General features: G+C 38.9%; 1 protein-coding gene across 2 annotated transcripts; it reads right to left on the bottom strand.

Annotated features, from left to right (window-relative positions):
* Nucleotides 1-1,391: 1,391 nt before the first annotated feature.
* ARRDC4 (arrestin domain containing 4) lies at nt 1,392-13,927 on the bottom strand. Of its 2 annotated transcripts, none has more exons than XM_075133201.1 (8): nt 13,494-13,927; nt 10,962-11,031; nt 10,357-10,504; nt 7,251-7,353; nt 6,303-6,496; nt 5,260-5,419; nt 4,225-4,379; nt 1,392-4,101 (listed from the first exon to the last, which is right to left on the bottom strand). In XM_075133201.1, exons 1-8 carry the CDS (start codon nt 13,816-13,818, stop codon nt 4,045-4,047), a joined length of 1,212 nt encoding a protein of 403 aa, XP_074989302.1. In that variant the 5' UTR covers nt 13,819-13,927; the 3' UTR covers nt 1,392-4,044. The 2 variants fall into 2 exon arrangements, with proteins under 2 accessions (XP_074989302.1, XP_048722979.2); XM_048867022.2 differs by having other exon boundaries at nt 6,303-6,559; nt 13,494-13,899.
* Nucleotides 13,928-17,258: the final 3,331 nt, after the last annotated feature.

The raw sequence follows: 17,258 nt of genomic DNA, 5'->3' as shown, positions 1-17,258 counted from the left end.
AAAAATAGATAACGTTATTGAGTTTGTTTAAAGGGCACATTAAAATTAGAGATGTCAAATTTGTTTTTAAACCCATCTTCATTCCCGCCCTGTCAAGGGCTCGACAAAAAATTGGAGGCATTTTTGCCCAGAGGGAGCACAACTCTACTCAATGCAGTTGGGTGTTTTAGGATGGCCTCCGAGAGCTGTATAAAGGCTTGAAAGCAATAAAGCATCACTTATTCTTTGTCCACTGAGTGCTACTAAAAAGAACATTCTCTCATTACTATATGTAATATATAGGACAGTGAAACCAGAATACAAGTATCTGCAACCAATTTAATCTTGCCCACTTACTGCGACTTTTCACTTTTCAGAAGTTCCATGGCACCAGTTCCTCTAAACACTATACAATGATGAGGCTGCACAGGTACTACATTTATTTTCTTAGCAAGATTTGCAGCACAAAACAAACAAAAATAACTGCTGTTTTCCAGCTATTTAGCTTGTTTGCTTGCACTTTTAGGAGCTTCACAGCAGATGAAGGGTATGACAAGACTTGGGAAGAAGGGGTTTAAGCTGTCTAGAACCTTATTTTTAGGATATTGGCATAGCAGACACTTTCCTAGTTGGAACAACTGCTAAGCTTCACCGAAACATAACTTTTGTGGCTTAGGAAGATAACATGACAGTTGCCCCTCTAGACAATTCTTCACCCCCTTCTGATGATTCCTGTTCCGTACACCACAATCTCAGGAGCCACACTTCTATCTTTTGAGAGTCAGTTAAGCTTTGCCACATAATTCAGTGCAGCTCTGCTGCACTTATTTAGTTCTAACGAGCTGCTTAGTACAAGAGGCTTTGCATAAAGGCAATGTGTGGTAAAAACCACCACAGCAGGCAGAAAAGCTAGTACCACTTCAGAGGTATTTCAAAATATGCTGGGAAAAGACCAACAAAATTCAACTAAAACGTATCCTTCTACTTAAGTCATTATGGGTAAGAGATACAGGATTGAGTTGTTGCATTAATTGGCTGTACTAATATAGCTGTTCCAATTCTTAGAGACAATATATGGGTAGTTTTGGGAGATGGGAAATAGTGACAAGAATTCTCCAGTAATACACCATTGCATATTTAAGATTACAGATCTATTCTTAAACATTGAGTATGTTGGAGCAGATATATCTGTTCTAAAAGAGAGACTTCACAACCAGGTTTATGTTACTTAGTTCTAAAATACTAAACTAGTTTTCAGAGTAGCAGCCACATTAGTCTGTGTCTGCAAAAAGAAAAGGCGGACGTGTGGCACCTTAGAGACTAACAAATTTATGTGAGCATAAGCTTTCATGAGCTACAAGCTCACTTCATACTATAGTTGTAATCAATTTCTATAAATAATCAGGACAACATAAGTTTTACATTTTTATTAACCAAAAGAACCCACAGGGCTCATAAATACAAAATACAATCATATCCTTGTATGCTAAAGTTTTGAATAGCAAGTTTTTTTTTTTAAAACCTGTTTCACAGTTATTAAAAACTAACCACGTGCATGCTAAATTTGTTATCGTGCAAAGGACCAGATTCTACCCTCTAAACCTGGTATTAGACAGCAGAACTGGACCTTCAAACTTTCATCCTTTCCTTGAAAGATCCTTGTGTGTTTAAAAATCATCTTTTTGCGACAATGTAAGGCCACAGTTTTCCTGCAAACAAAAAGCAATCCAAGGATTTTGATTTTTTTTTTTAATTAAACTAGAAATGCTTCTTTACCTTTCATTGACACATACTCTTGCTTGCATGATCAGGTTTGTACCAACATACTACCCAGATAACATATCAACCATTAGGTTTTATAGTCATTATAATCACCTCGTATTTTTTAGGCTAATATTCTGTATTACTAACATGAAAGTTAAACAACAATAGCCTGGCTATCAGTTTAGTTAGGATGGAAATGATATTTTCATTGGGGGGGAGAGAGAGCGCGAGCGAGCACGTGTTCGTTCCCTGTTAAGGTGCTGTAAATTAAAATACTGCATTGACTAAATGGAGCATGCCATCAAAAGGCAAGACAGCTATATTGAACTTGAGACTTTAAGACAACTCCAAGTGTCTTCTAAAAGATGACAGTCTAAAAGATGGAGTCAAATTTTGGTTAAAGCTGCATTTGCTAGAGAAGACAATAGTTAAACTTGCAAATGAAAAAAACTGCAGTTTTAAAATATATGTATCTGCATCAGTACCACATCTATTATACACAATGGTGAGTCAATAGTTAACTGAAGAGCTAGAAATTAAAGAAAAAAAAAGTCATACTAAAGGATGGAGACAAAGTGAAAATAAATATGCCTGCAGAAAAATCCCTGTTTCACTTAAAGATTTTTTTTTTAAATAAAACCATTTAAACACTTAAAACTGTAGTTTGATAGAAGTTGCAATGACACTTACTTTTAATCACCAAAAAAATAGTGTTCTACCATATGAAGCACTAGCATCTCTAACCCACAACCCTTTTGTCAGAGATACAAAGTGGTTTTAGCAGTTCAAAAAACCATATATCTAACACTACTGTAAACTGGACATTTGCACATTGAGAATGCCATTTTTCTGCTGCTTTTTTTCAAGTGAACTGCTGACAGTGTGGTCATCTGTTAGATTATCTACAAATTCATGCTTAGTAGGAAGCAAACATTCTACTCTAGACGAAGGCAGTAAGGGCAGGCAGCACCTTCATCCTTAGCAGCAAGAAAAAAAATCTCACTGTTCTAAGTTACCTGAGGAAGAAAACAGTAAAATATTGCACCAAAGCAAAATTAGACAAGTAAAATACTAGAGTATGGATAACAATGAAGAGTACAGCCTCCGATGACAGACTAGGTCTTTGAACAAAATCACAGAAACCAGTGGAAAAAATGTGCGCCTTTACAGAAGAATGTTCCCTTGCTGGTTGATTGTGTCCAAATACATTTGCTTTCTGCTTTGTCTTCAGATCTAAACTAAATTTATACTCCTCCCCAAATCCCCTGCCTGTTTTTCATTTGTTAACCGCAGAAATTATTTAGGGTCCCTTTTAGAACCTTGCAGATTAGTGCGAGTCTTAGATGTTTTTGGACTCAGTCTGACCCTTAATAGATATCCAAAACAGAGGTAGGCTTAAAAGGCTTTTGAATAAATTCACTTTGATAAATATATCTGCTACTGGCAAGAAGTCATTCTCTGTTCCTTGCCTTGCGTCCCATTATCATGCTATCCACAAGCTTAAGATACACACACAAATTATTATAGGAGCACAAGAGGCAAGAATAATTCCCTTGAGATCTCTTAACCCCCCCCACACACAAACCCCCACATAGTGCATAAGCTGTTATCGAAGTTCAACTTTCTCTTAAGTAGTTTATCTTTCACACAGTAAAGACTTGCCTTCATAATATTGCAGTAATAGCTATATTTTGCCATCCATGACAACTTTAAATTCAGCATGAATGATGAAATAGTACCACTTGACTGACGTTAGAAGGATATGTTCCCATGAAAAGTTTGTTTGTAGCTGGAGTTAGAGCTGGAACTCTAGTTTTTAGTTAGTGTTCCTTTTCTTGATTACAGACAGCGCAAAATGAAGTCCCTGCAACACAGGAGAATCTTTTGGAAATTCTATCCTACCTCTCATATTCTTGAGATACAAATGTACTTTAATTCAGATTCTTCCAAGCAGTTCTTAAGTGTAAGTACATTTTCATTCCTCTTTGATACATACTTAAAACTCTTGCTTGTACTTTATGTAGTATCTCTTCTTTATGAATATTCTCAAACACTTCCCACACCTCGAATCTTGGCTGCTCCCACTTAGCCACATACATTTGATACCCACATCTCCCATGCAGACTAATCCAAAAGGGATTCTTTTCACGCCAAACATGCTCAGATTTCCAACTCCAATTGCCTTTGCATTTTGTTTCTGAACTTAAGCTCTTAACGAGAAAGCAGTTTCCTTTTAGCTTTACTAACAGCTGAAGCATAAGGGTTTCCATTTAATCACAATACAGCTATTTCGAATATTGTTTAGAGCATGAATGAAACAGACTGGATCTCTTCTATATGAGTAGGATGTGGATCAATCTGTAGACAGAAAAAAAAATCAAAATGATTACTTCCTATACATTCATGTAATATTTAAACCTTTTATGTAGTTTGACATGAAACTTATTTACAAATCTAATAGCAGCATGTTGTTTTATTTACCTCTGAATAGAGAGGTGGAGGCTGAAACCGGAACTCCTGTATATAGGCAAACATGTGACCACATAATTGTTCTTCATAGTCAACTGGTTGTGAGTAAGCAGGAACATGTCTAGAGAACTCTTCTTGTGATACTATATCAGCATAATTTGGTGGTGCTTAAAAAAAAGAGAGATGCCACTGTCAAATAATAAGTTCATTGAATGATTCACTTGTTTCTAGATTGTGTATGTATCACAATTCCTGATAACATTAAGAAATTTACATCCCAATAGAACAATGAAAAATTCTACAAATATTAGGTATTTTATTTTAATGACACTACATCTGGTGAACAGTAAATTCATAAAAAGAACGGAAGTACTTGTGGCACCTTAGAGACTAAAATTTATTAGAGCATAAGCTTTCGTGGACCACAGCCCACTTCATCGGATGTGTGCATGTGTGTTCGTACACACACACACACACGTTTGAAGTTACCATACAAACTGAGAGGCTAATTAGTTAAGATGAGCTATTATAAGCAGGAGAAAAAAAACCTTTTGTAGTGATAATCAAGATGGCCCATTTAGACAATTGATAAATTTGTTAGTCTCTAAGGTGCCACAAGTACATTGTCAACTGTCTAAATGGGTCATCTTGATTATCACTACGAAAGCTTTTTTTCCTCCTGCTGATAATAGCTCATCTTAACTAATTAGCCTCTCTCAGTTGGTATGGTAACTTCCAGCTTATCTATCTATATCTTCCATTCTATGCATCCGATATAGTGGACTGTAGTCCATGAAAGCTTATGCTCTAATAAATTTGTTAGTCTCTAAGGTGCTACAAATACTCATGTTCTTTTTGCAGATACTAACATGGCGTCTGCTCTGAAACCGGTCAGTAAATTTATAGGGTATGCCAATTTTATGGTATTAATAAACTGAAATGATTCAAAAGGCAAATTACAAGAATTGAAGCTTTAAACTGGCATAACAATCTCTGCTTCTATTATAGATATCATGAATCCAGATGAGAAAAGTTCAAAATACATACCTTCAGGGTGTTCTGGCATGTTCAGTGCCAACCAACTCATGTCCATGCTGAACTGGCCGGCGCTGGAGTTTCTGCTTGAAAACCCAGTACATGGAATTGTGCCAATCACCAGTGGCAATTCAATCATCAACTTGTTAGCACCAGGAATATGGATATACACCTGTGTGACAAATCCCACCCCACCCACATACAAAAGAATGAGAGGAGTCATGAAGATACAATGGAACTGAAGTTTATAGAAGCAGACTTCCTTTATGTAAGTTATTAAAAAAACAACAAATTTAGTGATTCCAGATAAGAAAAGTATAGCTAGTACTTGATAAAGCATAGAAAAGAATAGTTTTAAGGTTGTCTCTAGATGACCTTTTCCTCTTGTTCTGTAACAAGTTTTGACAGAATCTTGATGCAAATAACTTTCAGGTTTACCTTTCCACTTCTGACTTGTCTCCATCCATCTAATCACACATTTCAGAGCCACATTTTTCCCTGATAAACTTTACACGTCTAAAGCCCAACTAATTATTCCCCCTAAATTCTCTGCACTTCCTCCATCACAATAATTCCTGTCATTCAGTTTCAATAACCCGGTAATAACTTCAATTCCTTTCTTTGCCCCTCATGCCTGCAGGCCATGCCCCATTCTTGCTATTTCCTTCTCCATAATATACTGGAGAGCTGTCTGCAAAGAGAAAACTCTTCCATACCCTGCTCACCTTCCATCTTGTTAATTGAAACTTCTTCCTCTCTGGTCTCCAATACTAACAGCAACCAGTCACTATAATTATCTTCTTTACCTAATCTGACATTGTCTTCTTTGTTGGAAAGAGATTGTGCCCCATTCTTGCTGTTGTCTATGTGAAGTCACTGATATGTCTGTAGTCTGATACATCTGTAGTCTGTTTTCCACCTCTATACTAACGTTTATTTTACTTTAAAGTCTTACGATGTAACATGAAACATTCACACAACTGCATAACTTAAGCATATAATTTGAACTTGATTATTTTGAAGCACTAAGTTTATTGGTAACAAACCTTACTTACAGCTAAAGAATACTCTACTCTGATGATACAACAGTTAAGAATGGAAGGGGTTACAGGTGGGATTTTCAGAGTTTTCCCATTCCAGGTATCTGTACTCCCAGAAGCAATAGGGTTTCCTCGTACATTGGCAAGCATCTGACGGAAAGTCTTTGTCTTCCCACTGGCTAGATAAGTCTGTGTCTGGAAAATGGCAGCTTTTGGAACAATCAAACGAGAGGAACAATTCTCAATTTCTGCATAGATCGGTATGGCTTCCTCTAAAAATAGAAAAGTCTTGTAAATAAATGTGCAGTTTTCTAGCATCTATTATTTGAGGACAACACACTTTACAAAGTCTGCAAGTCATATGAATGTAGGATATTAGTTTTGTTCATCCCGTTAATGTACTCTACCTTTGTAAACTGATGTCCAGAGTTAACACCTTTTTTTTTTTAAATTTATCAATGTTTATAAACTAGACATGTTGTAAAAGTTTGGTTTGCTAGATGTATTATAGTGTTTCTCTAAGAATATCAGCAAAATACTTGCACTTCGAGAAGGCCTGCGATAAGCACTTAGATACATTGGGACATATTAGTAAATTCGATAGGTTATTCTTAATATATAGTTCTACAGAAAAAAACTAAACATACCATCCTAACAGAACAGTCTGCCTGCCTAACAGATTTATTCTGTTGTCCTTTACACTCCTGGTATCTCAAATGTAGACCACCTTTGGAATAAGAACACTAGCTTTCAATTTGCATTACCAACAGATGTAATCTTTTAACCAAGTTTACACAGGTCTGATTTCACTAACTGCTAAATGAGAAATATTCATTTAACTGTTGTTACAAACAAGCGTTGGTTTTGCACTGCTTCTGTGTTTGAAGACATGACCTAATAGCTTGATTATTAGGATTACGGTAATATTCACAAGCTTACTTCAGAGTTGAAGAAAATTCTTACCATTACAATATCCCTTCCTCTCAATTTTGGCACTCAGAGAGACTGGACCAGAGGTGAAAAACCAACAGCCAACCATCTTCTCCTGGCTTCTCAAAACAGGTATCTACAAAAAACACAATAATAAAAGTTTTTAATTTCAAATGGCAAAAGTTTGCCAGCTATTTTCACTGTGAAATTAAAGTTAATGGATACAGAGTTTTGAAATCTAGCTCAGAACCATTTTGGGATGAAATCCTGGTAGTGCTATTGAAGACTGTAGGAGTTTTCCCATGGTCTTCAACCAGAATGTGGTCATTTCCAAGTTAAAAAAAACTCATCCAAACTGAATCCAACATAAAAACTATTAAATGTAAAAGTTATTAAAGTGACCTACGTACATTTTCAATGAATTTGAATTTCATCTGTATGGAAAAAGTTTAATGCATGGAAGTTACAGCCAAGTTTTACAGTCACTGCCTTTAAAGGGCCAAGAGAAAAATATCTTCCCCGAAGGGCAATCATTGTATTTGGTTGTTTACGTTAATATTTAATTTTTATGCAAGAAAATGAAAGTAATTAGTTTAGCTTTTATTTCACCCATTAGCCTGGAACCAGCAACTATCTGGCAGATAAAGAAAAAGTAAATTATATTTTACCTATCAATCACAGTGAAGTGTGGGTGAGCACGTTTTGTGCCTGAGCTGGTCTATTTTCATAGTAATTTTGCAAGGGCCGAGTTAAACTACAAACAAACATTAAAATTCAGACCTAAGTGATGAAAGCAACAGCTCTCCCACAGCAGGACTGTCACGTTAGCTGAAATTCACATTACCTGTGCAAAGCTCCAAAAGATTGCTACAGTAAGCTTACTAAATGCAACTAAACTAAATGGGTGATTGACATTGAATCCCAGCTTACCATAACTCAAAGTCAGGATCCAAGGCATCTACCTAGCTAGTTCACTGTCACTAATATAGTCCTAAAAAGATTTGCAGCAGCCAGTATTACTGCAGTCCATGAAACCGAGCCACAACCCGACACAGTCTTTGAGACACCTTGATGCACTGCTCCATGGCATTCAAAGTATTGCTCTCCCAGTTTTGGTGCACTATGGCAGCCTGTCCCCCATGTACTACAGAACAGTTGCAGCTATGAATAGAATGCAAAAAACAATTATATATTAGGGGTTCCCAAACTGTGGTACGCGAGCTTGATGTTCCATCCATTCACTTAACACTACATTTTTAAGATGGTGGTATGTGAATCAATGAAGTGTGGGAGCCACTGAAAGGCCCCAATCTTGTAACTTGTTGAGCACAAGCAGAGTCTCATTGACTTTCACCTGTGTGCAATGAGCTGTGGAATCTGGTCTTAAATATCCAAATTCCTGTTCTCTGTAATCAAAGTTGCATAGTATCATCAAATACCATCACGTCCTTAACCTCATACCACCATTATCAACACATAAACAGATACATTTTGGACAGTCACTATAAATTTCATTGAAAAGATACCTGATGCTCAAATCGGATTCTCTATTTTAGGCTATTGCTTAGAAGATGAACTGTGCTTTTCTTTACGATGTATGGATATGAGCGAAAATGTTATTTTTTTTTAAATTAAAAAAATCTGCTTTTTTTAAAATTAGAAATTCAGGTTGCGACTTCAACATCACAAGTCACAAATGAAACGTCAATCAACTGAGATGTGATTTTTAGTTGGATTGTTTGAAATTTTAGTTTTAGATTGTTTGTAACTACTTATTTAACATGAATGGATAATTACATTTTGAATTAAACCAGACTTTGTAAAAGAAACAGGAGAGAGCCCACAGTAAACGCAGTCTTTGCTGGAAGACATCAAGTAAGTCTTCCAGCAAAACACAACGATTTGGGTAAAAACATATCCAGCCTTCTTTACTTTTTCTCACACATACACACACACACACACACTAAAAGGGGCACAATCCCAATGTTAGAAGAAGGTTCTTTGCAGAATGAATTTAAATGATGCAACTTTAGATTCCTGCTGAACAACTCTTCATATGGTGTCCTTAAATGATTAAGTTTGAAAATCCTTTTTTAAAGTTTATAGTAACAATGCAAGTGCCTTTCAAATACATAAATATTCAATATTATCCACATTAATTAGACAATATTGCCTATTTTTGATTAATAGAGTTGTGTATAATGCAAGGACTAGATCTGCTCGTTACAGATGTCACTGCCAAAAGATTTACATAAAAGTTCTAAATTTTAAAGAAAGAAAAATGAAACAAGAAGGATATACTATATTAGTAGAAAAGTAAATAATCTAACATAAAAAACCCCACATCTTAGCCTCATCAGTATTATGATGGAACGTTAAACATTATCTTAGGTATTTCTATGAAGCAGATATTCATTCATTCATATTTAAATGAATAGCCATTAGGTCCTAGCTGCTATCATGAAAGTGCAAGGTATAATTTTATATGATTTTGATAATATGGGTTTAGATAAAAGAATCTAGCTCATTAGCTTTCATCTTGCCTATTCTGTTGTTACTTATAGGCTGATGTTTCTTACTCTACAGTATTTCTAGTGATTATTAGAAGTTCAATGCTTTAATGTGGCCAAATCCGTTATAAGAAATAACGGAAAAGATCTCTGAAGCAGCTGCATTCATGCACTTAATGTTAGAAAATGACATGCAAAATGGAAGGATACATAGCATAATGGCCAGAGCTTAAATGACAGTCTCAGCATGATTAATACTCTTCTGTAATTACTGTTCCTCAACCTACTATTATTGGAGTTTAGGACACTGCAGCCCTGTGAATGTAGCTGCTCTGGTAAAAGTAACTACTTTAGGCTTGTGCATTATTATTATTAAGCCTTATTAATGCATTTCAAGCCTGCATAACTTTTTGGCAAAAGCAGCCCTGCTGGCAGGGATGTAATCAATGGTATTAAAAAAGCCACTCTGTTTGCAATTCACACAACCCAAGATCAGCTATTTATAGAGAGCTTAGAAGGGAGCTTATATGCTTTCAGAAATCAGCAAATGACAGGCCATGGTACCACTGAACTGGTTACAGCTGGGTATGAATACTTCTTGAACACAGGTTTAAAAAAATTGCTCTTACCAATAAAGCTGGCGAGTTGACATCAACATGGCTGATAACCTGAAGTTCTCTCTTTACACTTTGATCAGGTACTACAGGCCTTTCCAGAACTGCTTTCACACAGTACTGAATACTGCCATACTTTCCACTAAAAGAGGTCACCAAAGGTCTGAAACAAACAGTCATAAAAACATTTCCACATAGAAGCTTATAACTTTTAAACACTAAATATCTCTCTCTCACACACACACACACCTCTACCACCTTACTCCTTATATTTACTTTTAAATCCGCTTAGACAACGAAAACAACCACACCAGTTTTACTTTGATTCTCATACATTAGCACAATGCTGCAATGATGGAGTCAAATATGGTAGTGTTATATTTCTATTGGATTCTCTCCCCCCAACCAATGTTATGGGAAGATTTCTATTTAAGCCTTTGGGGAAATGATAATACATAAGGCAAGCCTATGTGATGGCTGGTCAAGATAACCATATAAAAGTTGATTAATCTGATATAAAGAAATCAAAACAAGAGATTAAGTTGCTCCAGTTACTCTAGTTATTCTTCAAGAGCAAAAACTTTCAAAATCATCATTCTGCGTTATATTATTTTACTTACTCATGTGGAAGTTGAAAGCTGAATGGGAATTCATGTTTTCCAGCTTCTAACAGGAATAAGCCATCTTCACCTGTAGACGAATGAGGTTATAATTTTTTAAACAAAATATTAAAAATAGTTTATATAATTTATGGAGTTTTATTTGGATGCAAAAGGGACTCACGCTGACTTCAATGGGCTTCGGCTCAGACCCCATATATTCACCAAGTTCACTGGTGAACTAATGAAACTAGGGAAATGTGTAGAACTGAAGTTTCAACACTTAACTCTAGCAACATTCTAATAACATTTCCCCTTAAGTAATTTATATAAGGTTCTTCTTGTTTTTGGGAGGAAGGGGTTAATCCACTTTTATAATTAGCAATCCAAACTTTATCAGTAAAAGATGGTTAATCACAAAAGTTCAATATTCAATACATACTCAGGTTACTAATATAAAAAAAATCTTACAGTATGTTACAAAAGATGTTCTATTAAGACAAATATTTAAAAATTCTAATTTTCTCCTTATATTTAGTTTTCACTTTGCTTAGACAACGAAAACAGACATGCTAGTTTTACTTTGATTCTCATGTACTAGCACAATGCTGCAATGGCTGAGTCACAAACATGGCAGTATCATGTGAACAAGTGTTTCTATTGGATTTTCCCCTCCTCCAGTTCATGGAAAGATTTCTATTTTGTTTCAATACTCACCTTTCATTCCAAACTCAACCATTCTTTTAAATCAAACCAATGTAGCTTTGGAAAAAACATTTATTTTTAAACTACTCATCAATTATCACCTCAAATAAGTGTACAATATCCCATTCACTCAAAAACCATACCATACAATATCATTAAATATACAAGAACTTTGTTCTTGTGTCATTAAAGAGCCTACCACACAAGTTTGAAATTCCTTATATTTCAACTTTCAAGCATCCAGCATGGTCTCATTTCCAAATAAAGGCAGTGCAACAAATTTAGCTTTGTTTTAATGATTTTTCAAACTATAAACAAGGAAAATAAGCTTTTCAAGCTTCAATGATGATTTAACTGGGAATTGGTCCTGCTTCGAGCAGGGGGTTGGACTAGATGACCTTCTGGGGTCCCTTCCAACCCTTATATTCTATGATTCTAAGTTTGGTCCTGTATTCTTGAGGAAACACTATAGTACATAATTGAATTTCCTTAAGACAGTATAAGGAGGCCAGCTGCTCTGAGAGTCTCCTTGCTGAGGATTTGAAAAACTGTTTACAAGGTACTCTGACATGCCTAAGTTCAAGTGGATTTTGAACTAAGAATGTAATTGAATGGCTACATAATCAAACAAATATAATGCTAAACAGGATAGATTCAGGTGGAACACAAGAAAGGGATAGGGAAAAAGGGAAAGTTCAGGCTAACGGGGCACACTTTAGAACTAGATAAGTTCATATAGGATAAGATCAATGGCTATTAGCCAGGACGGGCAGAGATGGTGTCCCTAGCCTCTGTTTGCCAGCAGCTGGGAATAGGGGACAGGCGATGGATCACTTGATGATTACCTGTTCTGTTCATTCCCTCTGGGGCACCTTGCATTGGCCACTGTCAGAAGACAGGATCCTGGGCTAGATGGATCTTTGGTCTGACCCAGCATGGCCATTCTTATGTTCTTTAGTATATTTTGGGTGTATTGCTCCAAATACACCCCAAAAACTGCTTGTGTTGGAACAGTTAATAAAAAACAGCATTTCAAACAGTCACAATTGAACAAATCCCCTTCAATTGCATCAATGAGGACAAGTCAATGACAAGTTTGACTTCTCCAAATAGAAGCTGACAGCACATAAAATGTTTCTCAACAGGTGTAAGTTACTGTTTATTAACCCTCAAATCCCTCCAAACGACAGATAGGATTTTTTCAACTTCTATGGACCCAGAGAAGGCCACATGGCAATTTTCTAGAGTGTTACAGACACTCAAGGAGTGGTAAAGGGGACTGCTACCATGTATTGCTCTGAACTGTTAAAAAGTTAATTTAGAAATCTAATCAAAGCATCTGTATTTCTCAAACAAATGCATTTACTCAAATTTTACTAGATACTTCTTAGCAGCTTGAAAGAGAAGTGGATCAGAAATGCAAAATGTTTGGCTAAAATCCCACAGTGAGCCAGGAAGACAGCTCAGGAGCCTCATCTCCCCAGCTACAACTACCCAGGAAACGTCACACCTATTTTGGGAACTCACTTCCTAAGTTTCGCACTGATGACACACCTGAAAATAGCAACTAACCCATTACCATTGCAAAAGTCAGAGTACGGTGAGCGTGACACGGGCACTGGACATCTCCCCAGAGCACGGCTGGCTCCCCAAACAGGGTTAGCAGGGAAGGCGAACAGGAAGACACAAGAAACAAATCAACAGAAAACCAGACAAGTCACCAGAGGGGACGCTTGGCTCCACGAGGCCAGCCCCTTGTGCAGGAAAATATTACCATCAACCCCTCCTACGGAGCCCCCTCCCCCCTCCCGGCTCACCCCTTCGGACCCCCGCCCGCCCGCCCCTCACCTGCCGGGGGCTGCCGCAGGAGGCTCTGCCGGACGTCCAGATACCGCACTTCGGCCTCCCGCCGGGGCCCCGGGACGCCCCGCCCCGCGGCCCCGCGGGCCTGGACGGACGCCTTGCTCCAGGCCGCCCAGGCCCGGCCCGTGGCCTCGAGCCGCAGGGCCCGGAGAAGCAGCGGCCCCGCCAGCTCCACCAGCACCTGGCCCGACACCGTGTCGCCGCTCGAGTAGCCGCCCCGCCGGGCCTCATCCTGGAGCACCAGGGCCAGCTCCTTCACCTTCCCCGCGGCCGCGGGGACCAGGCCGGGCCCTGCCGCCTCCGCCGCCATCGCCCCACGGCTGCCGGGGAAACCAACCGCCGCCGCCGCCGGTCGCTTTAAACCCGTCCGCCTCGGCCGGCACCTAGCTGGCGAAAGTCCCACCCACCGCGGCGTCTTATTGGTCACCTTCGGTCTCCCTGGTCCACTATTTGCCGCCTCCCTGTTCAGTCAGGGGCCTTTTCCCAGCACGCGCCTCGAATGCGTCACCCAGCGTGATCACTCATGTTTGGCCAATAGGGTGGCAGCAGTGCCGCGTGAACAAAGCTTTGATTGGAGGACAGGCGGCAGCGCGGCCAATCAGAAGGCACATCTACCATGTGCCCAGGCTGTGGGTAAACAGGATGGAAGGGGGGAAGGCGAGGGGGCGGAGCTAAGATAGGGGGTGGGGCACTCAGGGAAAGGCTTTTGCCAGGGCTTCCCTGCAGCTCGTGCGGTGTGGTCACGACGGTGCCTCAAGGGGGGGCGGGGAGGCTGGAACATGCAGGTCAAGCTCCTGAATGTCTGGAGGGCAGCAGGGCCTGCCCCATATGCAATAGAGAGACCTTGGCATCCTCGGGGGTGGTTTTGGAAACCACTGGCTCACTGTTCAGCTAGGGTTGACGCCCATCCGGGTTTTATCCAGACAGTCTGGTTTTGGACTTCTGTGTCCGGGTGCCTAGGGTTGCCAGGTGCCCGGTTTTTGGAGACCTGCCAACCCTCCTGGTTTCGCTGGGAATCTCCCAGAAGATACTGAAGCCAATCCGGGAGATTTTAGGGCGCTAAAAGTCTGTTATGTTCTCATTCCTAGCACTCCTCTTATTACCACCAAAACCCAGACACTGTGTGGGATTTCCTCTTTGTAGTAAATGTGCACGACCTGGAGCTTTGCCCTATATTTGGGCTTTATCGCAGTGGTGGGCAACCTGTGGCCCATGGGCCGCTTGCGGCCCGTCACGGTAATCCGCTGATAGGCCTCCAGACAGTTTGTTTACATTTGCAAGGCCGCCCGCAGCTCCCAGTGGCTGCAGTTCGCTGTTCCTGGGGCAATACTACTAAAATTACCCACAGATATTCCTTTGGATTTTCTAAGCAAGGCTTGCGTTGCCTGTGTTCACACACCTTTTTGTCTTTGCTCTCTGAGATTATCCCAGCAAACAAATGTTGGAGAATTTTCAGTGCAGGTGAATTTTGCATCTGAAACCATGAATACTTGCACCAGAAACTTGGTTCTAAGAGTTAGTTAACCTATAAAGCTCAAATTTTGAATATAGTGCTTGTAAGTTGCAACTAACTGTTCAAACACCATCAGGACCAAGTATATCAAAATTATTCACTGCTGCTCATGAGCAGAAAAAAAAAAGAAGATAAAAATAGGTTAACTAAGTTATTTGCAGTGGATTATTTGCTCAAATTTGGTACTGAATATACATTCTCCCAATAGTTTCACAGTATCCTCATGACTGGCTACTCTCCACCAGTATAACCTCAGGCTCTTTCTTCCACAAAACCAGATACACTGCCATGGGAGAGACTGGGCAGCCAATGAAGAGCAGGAATATAGGGAGGAGGAATGGGGGAACACTCAATTTTCCCACACAAATGAAGAGGGCACTGCAAAATGAGGAACATTCGAGATGCCTAGATGGGAATCAGACTGAGAATTTGTCTGAGAACTTCCCCTGATGATCACATTACTAGCAGGAAGAAAAGGAGTACTTGTGGCACCTTAGAGACTAACCAATTTATTTGAGCATGAGCTTTCGTGAGCTACAGCTCACTTCATTGGATGTATACTGTGGAAAATACAGAAGATGTTTTTATATACACAAACCATGAAAAAATGGGTGTTTATCACTACAAAAGGTTTTCTCTCCCCCCACCCTACTCTCTTGCTGGTAATAGCTTATCTAAAGTGATCACTCTCCTTACAATGTGTATGATAATCAAGGTGGGCCATTTCCAGCACAAATCCAGGGTTTAACAAGAACGTCTGAGGAACCGCAGGGGGGGGGGGGGAATGGGGGTGGAAGGAATAAACAAGGGGAAATAGGTTACTTTTTATAATAACTCAACCATTCCCAGTCTCTATTCAAGCCTAAGTTAATTGTATCCAATTTGCAAATTAATTCCAATTCAGCAGTCTCTCGTTGGAGTCTGTTTTCGAAGTTTTTTTTTGTTGAAGGATAGTCACTTTGAGATCAGAAATCGAGTGACCAGAGAGATTGAAGTGTTCTCCGACTGGTTTTTGAATGTTATAATTCTTGACATCTGATTTGTTCCATTTATTCTTTTACGTAGAGACTGTCCAGTTTGCCCAAAGTACATGGCAGAGGGGTATTGGTCGCACATGATGGCATATATCACATTGGCAGATGTGCAGGTGAAAGAGCCTTAGATAGTGTGGCTGATGTTATTAGGCCCTGTGATGGTGTCCCGTTTGCCCACATATCTATTCAGGGGCCTCATTTTCTTCCTTGCACTTTTGCAGCCCACCATCAAAACAGATCAACACAGCTTGAATTTCTGATACCAAATACAATGAACTATTTGTGCACACGTAGGTATTAGCACAAGCATGTGACCAGTTCGGACTTAACCAACCATGTGTGCATGCAAATACTTGATTGCACATGCACACTGAATATTTGCCTGCATACATTACTGTGACCAGGACAGCCGCCTCCTGTGTGCCCCCTCATGGCCTAGGGCAGTGGTGGTGCGGCTGCCAGACAGTTTGTTTAAATTTGCACGGCCACCCACAGCTCCCAGTGGCCATGATTTGCTGTCTTGGATTGTTCAAATAAACTTCAATTCTGTCTTTTTCTTGATCAAAAATACCCCTCCTTGGAGATTGGCGCCACCCTGTTACACTTATGTACAAGTATATTTTGCAATTTCATACAGCTGACATAGAAAATATGGACTATATTATAATATAGTCCATATTATATGGACAGAGAAAAAAGCTGGCTACATTTTCTATGTATTAGATAACAGGGAAAAGTTGTTTCACTTATGCATATTATGGAGTTTGATCAAAATTTGCAAGTTGTTTGCTCTTTGCTGGTATAAATTAATTAAAACAAGATTGCATTATAAAAATGGACAATCACACATGAAAAAATACCATGTATAATAATTAAGAATTACGGGGCTTGAATAAATGTAATTAGAACCATACAGGATATAAAATCAATGGGAAATGCTCATCTGACCAAATATTATTTATTCTAGATAATTACCTTTTAATATTTTTTTCAGAAGGATCCATCGGCAAGTACTTCCTGAATTGAAATTACCATGTGATAAGTGACCCTTTTATCAACTTCACAAAAAAACCCCTCCTTGCAAATATTTGGTTGCATATAAGACATTTTAATTGAATAATATGATGAAATTATAACATGAATGTTGAAAATTGTAGCACTGTATTTTAATTGTGCTTTATAAACCAGAAAGAGCAAGGGCTG

This window comes from Caretta caretta, chromosome 10 (assembly GCF_965140235.1).
Source record: "Caretta caretta isolate rCarCar2 chromosome 10, rCarCar1.hap1, whole genome shotgun sequence".
Lineage (NCBI taxonomy): Eukaryota > Metazoa > Chordata > Testudines > Cheloniidae > Caretta > Caretta caretta.
The sequence above is the reverse complement of the archived record's forward strand: the minus strand, read 5'-3'. Positions and strand labels throughout refer to the sequence as shown.

Excerpts from the sequence above, each read along its gene's own strand:
- ARRDC4 (XM_048867022.2), bottom strand. The coding sequence starts at position 13,818 with ATGGCGGCGGAGGCGGCAGGGCCCGGCCTGGTCCCCGCGGCCGCGGGG. Across the intron at positions 11,032-13,493 it reads CCTGCGGCAGCCCCCGGCAG|GTGAAGATGGCTTATTCCTG; the intron begins GTGAGGGGCGGG and ends ATTCGTCTACAG. Across the intron at positions 7,354-10,356 it reads TCAACTCGCCAGCTTTATTG|ATACCTGTTTTGAGAAGCCA; the intron begins GTAAGAGCAATT and ends TGTTTTTTGTAG.